This window comes from Podarcis filfolensis (genome assembly GCF_964270895.1).
Source record: "Podarcis filfolensis genome assembly, chromosome: 2".
Taxonomy (NCBI): Eukaryota; Metazoa; Chordata; class Lepidosauria; order Squamata; family Lacertidae; genus Podarcis; species Podarcis filfolensis.
In genome coordinates, this window is record NC_139605.1 from 124,269,560 (window position 1) to 124,279,252 (window position 9,693).

The 9,693-nt window shown below is 42.8% G+C and overlaps 1 protein-coding gene across 1 annotated transcript; it reads left to right on the plus strand.

Annotated features, from left to right (window-relative positions):
- The first annotated feature begins 170 nt into the window (after positions 1–170).
- FBXL12 (F-box and leucine rich repeat protein 12) lies at positions 171–3,993 on the plus strand. The gene is made up of 3 exons (XM_083599809.1): positions 171–410; positions 1,453–1,525; positions 2,845–3,993. Exons 1-3 carry the CDS (start codon positions 319–321, stop codon positions 3,661–3,663), a joined length of 984 nt encoding a protein of 327 aa, XP_083455935.1. The 5' UTR covers positions 171–318; the 3' UTR covers positions 3,664–3,993.
- The last annotated feature ends 5,700 nt before the right edge of the window (positions 3,994–9,693 follow it).

Here is a 9,693-nt window from a genome sequence, read left to right on the forward strand (position 1 = left end):
CTCGACGCAGAGCAACTCAGCGCAGCGATTGGGCGGCCCCGGGAGAGGCCGCGCGGGTTGCCCTCCAGCCCCCGCCTGCCGGGCCAGAGGCCTGGGGCGAGGGCGACGGGAGGCGCGCCCCGTCTCCGGCCCCGGAGGATCCCCGCTTGCCGCCCAGGACCTACCTGAATTCAGCGGACTCTTGACAGCCGGAGACCAGGCGGAAACGGAAGCAACGCCCCGGAAGAGGAATCACGAGAGCTACTTCCGGGAGACTCTCTCCCAGAGGAAGCGGAAGCGAGGCCGGAGCAGCCCGCGGAAGGAACCAACGGCGGCGGAATGGAGCGGCCAGGCCTCTGCGCCCTCCCGGACTCGCTCCTGCTCCGGATTCTGGAATGCCTGCCGCCGCGCGACCGGCTGGGCGGGGCCCGGTGGGTGTTTCCTTCCCTTCTCCCGGCTTCATGGTTTCCTCCCCCCCCCACTTCCACAGAGTGGTTCGGTCCATCCTGCGGCTGCCGCTCTCCCTCCCTCCCTCCTCTCGAGCCGCTTCCTGGCCAGGGCGGGGCTGCAATGCCCAGGCTCGCCTGCAGGGGCGTTGTGGTTGGAACGCTGGAACTAGGAGATTAGGTCTCGTGCTCTTCCCAGTGAGCTGTTCACATTATGCCATCATTATCGAATGTGAAATTATCGGAGGCGGTTATTCATGTGTTTATCCCCCCCCCCATTCCCATTTTACTTTAAAAGTTTATATACTTCATATTTTGCAAAAGAAACTCAAAATGGCTAACGGTTCCAAAAAACACACAACGTTAAGATCAATCCCATTTCTAGCCCCAGCCATACCCAAAATATCAGTGCAAAAAATCTCTATAAACTAAATTACTCTGTTAACTTTAGTTTAATACACACTTTTTACCTTCTGCCTGCTCAGCTCCAAGCCTCCTCCTCAACCTGCTTCAGCCTTTCTCCCTTATCACACAGCTGTTCTCCTCTCAAGGCCACATCAGAGCAAAGAGGAGTCCAAGCAGCAGTCATCTGCTGTACAGATTCCAGGAAAGTTAATTCCAGGCAATGTAATTATTCAAGCAGTATGGTTGCCCTCCTGCTTGGTTCTGTGCCGTTTGGCTAGGCTTGCCATATGTCCGGAATTTCCTGGATATAGCTGGCAATCAGAAACAGCTGGAAACAGCATCCAGGTGGAAATCGTTGAAACATCTGGGACAATGTGTGTGTATGGCAACCCATGTCAGCAGTGTTGTTTTTGGTGATTTCCCTTAAAATTAGTTCAAAAACTTACAGTTTGTTCAATTGTTTGAGATTTGGGCAAAACCTAAAAAGCCCAACAACTTTTCTGTCCCAGTTTTCACTTTTTGAAATATGGCAACCCTAGGTATGGCAGGATGCCAGATGATCAAACTGGCTGTTTCATCTCAGGCCCATGACAATGACTCAGCTATTCTCGTCTTTCTGCAGAGTCTGCAGACGATGGCGTCGCTTGGTGCGGGACAAATTGCTGTGGAGATACTTGGACCTAACTCCTTACAAGGTAAAAATGCCTGCCGTCCGTCTTAAACTAGTTGCTGGGTAGTTGTGGCAACAGGCCTGGGTAGGTAGGCGCATAGGGAGCTGCCCTACACCCAGTCAGAGAAGAGGCCCACCTAGCCAAGTACTATGTACAATCATACCTAATGTTATCTCCGCTTCATGTTATGTTCTTTCTGGATACGTCCCACGGCGACCCAGAAGTACCAGAAAGGGTTACTTCCGGGTTTCGCCGGTCACGCATGCACAGACGCGCAAAATGATGTCACGTGCATGCGCAGAAGCGGTGAATCTCAACCCGCGCGTGCGCAGACGCGGGTTGCGTTCTTTTCATGTTGCAAACGGGCGTCCAGAACGGATCCTGTTCGCAACCAGAGGTACCACTGTACAATGATTGGCTGCAGCTTTCCAGGGTTTCCACCTGGAGATGCCAGGAATGGAAACTGGGACCTTCTGCAGGCAAAGCAAGTGTTCTGCCACTGACCTCTGGCCCTTCCCCCATGTGAGGAGCAGGCTATGCCAGATCAGAGTCAGTGCGAAAACGCTAGAGGATGACTTTAGCCAGATATCCAGTATCCTGGAGCAAAATGATCCAGCGGACAGCAGGCATGAGACTTTCTGGCAACCTGTATAAATTATGCAAATTAAAGTAATGTACTTAATGTACAAAATTCTGTAAATTTAATACACTATTTTGTACAATTTATTTTAGGTTTATTAGTCAGGGGAGGATGAGGGCAGGCTCTGTCCTTAGTCACTGGAATCTTAGGCTATAATCCTAAAATTTCTAAGAAATCAGCCTCATTGAGCACAGTGAGATTTGCTTCTGAGGTCCCACCCCCTTCTCCCTGCATGCATCTAAATTAAAATGAAACATTTCCATCCCTTTCCTGAGTTCCCAAACAGCAAATGAAACAACATTTTGGAAACTTCAACATTTTGCCAGTACATTTGACATCCACACTATAAAGCACATGGCTTCCTCCTAAAGAACCATGGAAACTGTAGTTTACCCTTCACAGAACCATAATTCCAAACACCGTTAACAAACTCTAGTTCCTGGGATTTCGGGGCTAGGGGAAACTTTAAATATGCAGTGTGGATGTGACATTAGGAAATTGGCTGCAAACTGTGCATGTTCCGCCATCTGTTGCCCTTTGTGTTCCCCCAAGGTGCAAGTCCCACAGAGTTGCATGGGCCTGTCTCCAGCCTTGCAGCCTTGCGTTAGTTGGTCTGGCAGTGATTTGGCAGTTGTAGTGCTCTCTTCCTCGTGTGCCCATGTGGCTTTTGATATGCATGCAAACTTCACTTCCCTGTACTTAGATGTCCTCCAAGGCCCTATGGCACTTGCTGCGGAACAATCTTCGAGGCAGCCTGCGGACGCTGAAGGCACGGGGATCCCTCCACTCCCTTCGCAAGCAAGAAGTTTTTACCCCAGCACTAATGCAGGCTTTGGGCAGGCAATGCCCCAATCTCCACCGCCTGTGCCTGACAGAGACAGACCTTCGCTCACTCTCCTATGATTGCATCCCTTCCTCTCTCACGACCCTGGAACTGAGCTCCTGTGAGATCCCTTCTCTGTGGTTCAAAGTGTCTGAAGCCTCGAAGACCTGCCCTGCCTTTCCACAGATTCAGCACCTTGTAATCCAGAATGTCCCTTCCTTCTCCAGCCAGCACCTGCTGAACATCTCCATCCAGGGCAATCTCAAGACCCTGGTCCTGTCCGAGGCATACCGGATAACTGTTGAAGGTTTCCAGGCAGCAGCACCACACCTGGGAGGCCTAGAGCACCTCACCCTGCGCCGCTGTAGCATTGGCAGTTTACTCACACATGTCATTGCGTTCCACATGAGGCACCTGCAAAGTTTGGACCTCGGGGACAATCCTTCTCTGGAAAACAGAGGTCTTCCTTGTTTAAGCAGCTTGCTAGACTTGGAGGACCTCTGCCTGGAGTCCTGCTGCAAGCTTTCCTCAGAAGCCATTGTGGCTGTTTGCCAGAAATTGCCCCGGCTCAGACATCTTGATATAAGGGGGTTAGAGTTCCAAGACCAGGTCATCCACAAAATCCAGGCGGATTTGCCGGGCTGTGTTGTGACAAGTGCTGTCTCCCTTGGAGATTCCAGTGTGGTGTCTACACCGTGAGCTTGTGCGCATTGTGGAGAAGCTTTGGGGAGCAAGAGGCAATGAAACCATCACATGCATAGTCTTGATCTCATTTAAGTTGATAGCATCCCAGAGAGAAATGGCAAGGAGCTGCACACTCATTGACAACATGACTTTCAAAGTGTGGCTGCATGTGCTCTGGAACATCGTCACAGCAGAAAAGCTGAGGGTTGTATCCAGTGCTAATTCTACTCAGAGTAGATCCAACTGGCAAGATGATTGCACCTCTGAAAGGAAACATGCCTAAACTTCAAGAGTGTTATCATATCAGTTTATTTACCTAAAAAATTAAACATCCGTTGCACAGCATACTGAACTGAAGTCCATTGGCTTTACAGTTGATCATCCTTTTCAATGTAAGTCCCACTCAGAGCAAAGCGTAGCAGACTTGAGTCCATTCATTGCAGTGGGCCTGCTTTTAGTAAAATGTAGTCTAACTTGCTATCTGTCTTATACATCAAGAAAGTTCACAAGAAAGATCTCATGTTGTTTTAAGGAAAAGCCAGTGGTAATCCACTCAGAAGATGCCCTCACTTCCTGGTTAGGCCAGGAATCTGGTATTCATCAACTGGAAGGCATAATAGACATCATGATAAATGGTGGTTTGCCGTTATGGGAATAAGCCTCTCATGGATTCCTCTCCTATGGTGTGAATGAGGTGACTGAACGCATTTGCTTCCATTTTTTATTAACTGCTGTTTAGGGTTACATCCACACCTCTGGTTAATCTTAACTATGCTTTGTTGAAACAAGCCAGCTTCACAACACAACAAGCTGTGTTTTATGAAAGATGGTAACAGAAGCTTCTAAATGTCTGGATGGAATAGATAGAGGAAGCATTCAAGCCTGAAAGAGGTTCTTTAAAAAAAAACATTTTTATGCACAAGAAGAAAAATTAGGGAAATTAGCAGAGGAGCAAGGAAGTGCTGTATCCAAGCACCCCCCTATTAGCTCAACTTCGAATAATTCCTCCAGATTATGCTCTTGTGTAACATGCATTTTAACCTAAATTCCATGCCATAGATAAGATTCTACACTTCTGAAAAATCCTGTGTGCACACATACTGTATCAAGCAGGAAACAGCTTCCTTAACTGTTCCCTGGGTTAGAAAGCATTATAATATTGGCAAGTAGCCTAAACGAACAGTAGCTATTGATTTAGACTGCTGTTGCTGTCTGCTAACTGCTGGAATGCCAAAAGAGAGATTTAGGGTCCTTCTTATTACTCATGTACAAAATAAAGAAATAAAGGCAAGAAAAGCATCTTCTCCCCCAAGCTATTGAACATCAACCTCAGTTTGTTGGGAGAGGTGCAGGCGGTTCCCCCACAAAGAGCCTCAAGCTGAGGGAGTGCAAAATAATAATAATAATAATAATAATAATAATAATAATAATAATAATAATACCTACTGAGAAGATCCATAAAAAATAAGAAATATTTAGGGGGTGCCAAATTTTGTCCTCAGGGTGCCACATTACGCAGTTTCTGTTTACTTTTGAGGCACAGTGGAAACTGTGTTGTACAGTGGTACCTCGGATTACAGACGCTTCAGGTTATAGACTCCACTAACCCAGAAATAGTACCTCGGGTTAAGAACTTTGCTTCAGGATGAGAACAGAACTCATGCTCCGGCGGCACGGCAGCGGGAGGCCCCATTAGCTAAAGTGGTACCTCAGGTTAAGAACAGTTTCAGGTTAAGAATGGACCTCCAGAACGAATTAAGTTCTTAACCAGAGGTACCACTGTATTTATGATATATGGTTTATTTACACATATATACAACCTGAGCCTATGCTGGAGGGGTTCACAGCACCCCAAAAGTGCCTTGCTTCCCCCACAGCCACAGCCTTAGATTCAGACAGAAATCACTCGTTGCTTTCTGCATTGCTCTGATTCCAGCTCACTGCTTTGCTTCTAAGTCACATCACTGCTCCAAACTCTGACTTTATCTGTTGAGAGGGGCCCCCGCCCATTTGCTATCTTGCCCATTTGCCCCTGAATCCCCCTTAATGGCTCATCACCCAGGCTGTCAACTCCCCAGAAAACTAGCCTGGCTGTTCCAAGAATGGAAGCCTTGATTAAATTCTAGCACTTGCCAGATCAAGGGATTGGCATCCAGGTCTGGCATCTTGCTGAACACCCCAAAATCATTAGAGTATCTTTTCATGACTACGCCAGTTATAGTTTTATTCCCAGACACAGTTCAAAGTACTGCTTTTCACATTCAAGTCTTCACAGCTTGAGCCCAGGAAAATGATAGGATTGTGTTCTCCCATATCAACCCGTGCAGCTAGTAAAATCACCTTCATATAAATAATATTTATTAAAGGTTTAAAGATTACAGAAAAAAGAAGAAAGAAAAAATGAAAAATTAAATAAAACAAATCAATACCTTACAATACATAGGAAAGAAAAAAAAACAATACAGTAAAACAGAAAAATAAACAAAAGCAGTTAAAAACACATCCAATATTTCCATATCTTTATCTTTCATTTACTTGTTTCATCAACCTCCTCACACCTCCTTTTTTGTATTCTAATTCAATTAGCTGTTTCAGCAAATCCTTTCCATCTTACTCAATTTTTGTTCTATAATTTATCTTAACCCAGTCTAACCTTAAATTTTCCACTTTGACCCATTAACAATCTATTTTTACTTAATTCTTTATAACATTTCTGCTGAAGCCATGTAACTTCATTCCAGCATCCTTCTAACATTCATTAATTTTACAGTATTTCTGTAAATAGACTTTAATTTTTTTCCAATCTTCTTCCACCAACTCTTCTCCCTGGTCTCGGATTCTGCCAGTCATTTCCGCCAGTTCCATGTAGTCCATCAACTTCATCTGCCATTCTTCCCGGGTGGGTAAATCTTGTGTCTTCCTTTTTTTATATATAAGATATTTATTAAAGTTTTAAAAGTTTATATAAAATAGAAAAAACAAAAAACAGAAACAGCAAAAATACATACAAAACACATACAACAACAAGTATAATTTCAATCCCTTATATTCATAAAACTTACTTTCCCGACCTCCTCATACCTCCCCTTTCTGTATTCCAATCTCTAATTAATTCAATTCAGCAAATCCTTCCCCTAATTTCTATATAATTTTTGACCTTTCTTTCCTTGATTACATAATCATTACAGCTTATAACCACTTAATTTCTAAATCAACATCGTTCTAACATTCAATAATTTTACAATATTTCTTAAGATAGTCCTTAAATTTCTTCCAATCTTCTTCCGCCGTCTCTTTTCCCTGGTCTCGGATTCTGCCGGTCATTTCTGCCAGTCCCATATAATCTATAACCTTCATCTGCCATTCTTCCACGGTGGGTAAATCTTCTGTCTTCCAATACTTTGCGATAAGTATTCTTGCTGCTGTTGTAGCATACATAAAAAATGTTCTGTCCTTCTTTGACACCAATTGGCCGACCATGCCCAGCAGAAAGGCCTCTGGTTTCTTCAGGAACGTATATTTAAATACCTTTTTCATTTCATTATAAATCACTTCCCAGAAAGCCTTAATCCTTGGGCATGCCCACCAAAGGTGAAAGAATGTACCTTCAGTCTCTTTACATTTCCAACACTTATTATCAGGCAAGTGGTAAATTTTTGCGAGCTTGACTGGAGTCATGTACCACCTGTAAATCATTTTCATAATATTTTCTTTTAAGGCATTACATGCCGTAAATTTTATACCAGTGGTCCACAACCGTTCCCAGTCCTCAAACATAATGTTATGACCAATATCTTGTGCCCACTTGATCATAGCTGATTTAACTGTTTCATCCTGTGTATTCCATTCCAACAGCAAGTTATACATTTTTGACAAGTTCTTAGTTTTGGATTCTAACAATTCTGTCTCCAATTTTGATTTTTCCACCTGAAAACCAATTTTCCTGTCTAACTTAAAAACCTCCATCATTTGATAATAATGGAGCCAGTCTCGCACTTTATCTTTCAATTTCTCATAACTCTGCAATTTCAGTATATCCCCTTCTTGTTCCAAAATTTCCCAATATTTCGGCCATTTAGACTCCATATTAAGTTTTTTCGCAGCCTTTGCCTCCATTGGGGACAACCAGCTGGGAGTTTTCTTCTCCAGCAAGTCTTTATACCTAATCCAGACATTGTACAATGCTTTCCTGACAATATGGTTTTTAAAAGCTTTATGAGCTTTAACCTTGTCGTACCACAAATATGCATGCCACCCAAAAGTATTATTGAACCCTTCTAGGTCCAAAATATCTGTATTCTCCAGAAGTAGCCAGTCTTTCAACCAGCAGAAAGCTGCTGATTCATAATAAAGTTTAAAATCTGGCAGGGCAAATCTCCCCCCCCCTTTCTTTTACATCAGTTAATATCTTAAATTTTATCCTGGGCTTCTTGCCCTGCCAGACAAATTTAGAAATATCTTTCTGCCACTTCTTGAAACAGTCCATCTTATCAACAATTTGCAATGTTTGGAACAAAAATAACATTCTAGGCAATACATTCATCTTTATAGCTGCAATTCGACCCAACAAGGAAAGCTTCAATTTTGACCAAATTTCTAAATCTTTTTTTACTTCTGTCCAGCATTTTTCATAATTATCTTTAAACAAATTCACATTTTTAGCTGTCATATTAATCCCCAAGTATTTCACTTTCTTAACCACAGTTAAACCTGTCTCATTCTGAAACCTCTCCCTTTCCATAGCTGTTAATTTTTTCTCCAATACCTTAGTTTTAGATTTGTTCAATTTAAATCCTGCTACTTGGCCAAAATCTTGAATTAGTTCTAAAACCCTTTTAGTACTAGATTCTGGCTCTTGTAACGTAAGTACCAAATCATCTGGAAATGCTCTCAATTTGTATTGTTTAGCTCCGACCAAATCTTGTGTCTTCCAATGCTTTGCGATAAGTATTCTTGCTGCTGTTGTAGCATACATAAAGAAAGTTCTATCCTTCTTTGGCACCAATTGGCCGACCATGCCCAGGAGAAAGGCCTCTGGTTTCTTCAAGAAGGTATATTTAAATACCTTTTTCATTTCATTATAAATCATCTCCCACAAAGTCTTAATCCTTGGGCATGTCCACCAAAGGTGAAAGAATGTACCTTCAGTCTCATTACATTTCCAGCATTTATTATTGGGCAAATGGTAGATTTTTGCAAGCTTGACTGGTGTTATGTACCACCTGTACCATTTTCATTAGATTCTCTTTTAAGGCATTACATGCTGTAAACTTCATACCTGTGGTCCATAACTGTTCCCAGTCAGCCATCATAATATTGTGTCCAACATCTTGTGCCCATTTAATCATAGCAGATTTCACCGTTTCATCCTGCGTATTCCATTTCAACAGCAAGTTATACATTCTTGACAAATTCTTAACTTTGGGATCTAACAATTCTGTTTCCAATTTTGATTTTTCCACCTGGAAGCCTAGTTTTTTGTCCAAATTATATGCCTCCATTATTTGATAATAATGGAGCCAGTCTCGCACTCTATTTTTTAATTTTTCAAAACTCTGCAGTTTTAATCTGTCTCCCTCTTGTTCCAGAATTTCCCAATACTTCGGCCATTTGGCCTCCATATTGAGTTTTTTTCTGAGCCTTTGCTTCCATAGGTGACAACCATCTTGGGGTTTTATTTTCTAGCAGGTCCTTATATCTTATCCAGACATTAAACAATGCTTTTCTGACAATATGGTTTTTAAACGCTTTATGTGCTTTAACCTTATCATACCACAGATATGCATGCCAACCAAATACATTGTTAAAACCTTCCAAATCCAACACATCAGTATTTTCAAGAAGCAGCCATTCTCTCAGCCAGCAAAAGGCGGCTGATTCATAATAAAGTTTAAGGTCTGGCAGGGCAAATCCACCTCTTTCTTTAGCATCAGTTAATATCTTAAATTTTATTCGAGGCTTCTTGCCCTGCCAGACAAATCTAGAAATGTCTCTCTGCCACTTCTTGAAACAGTCCATTTTGTCCAAAATTTGCAATGTTTGAAA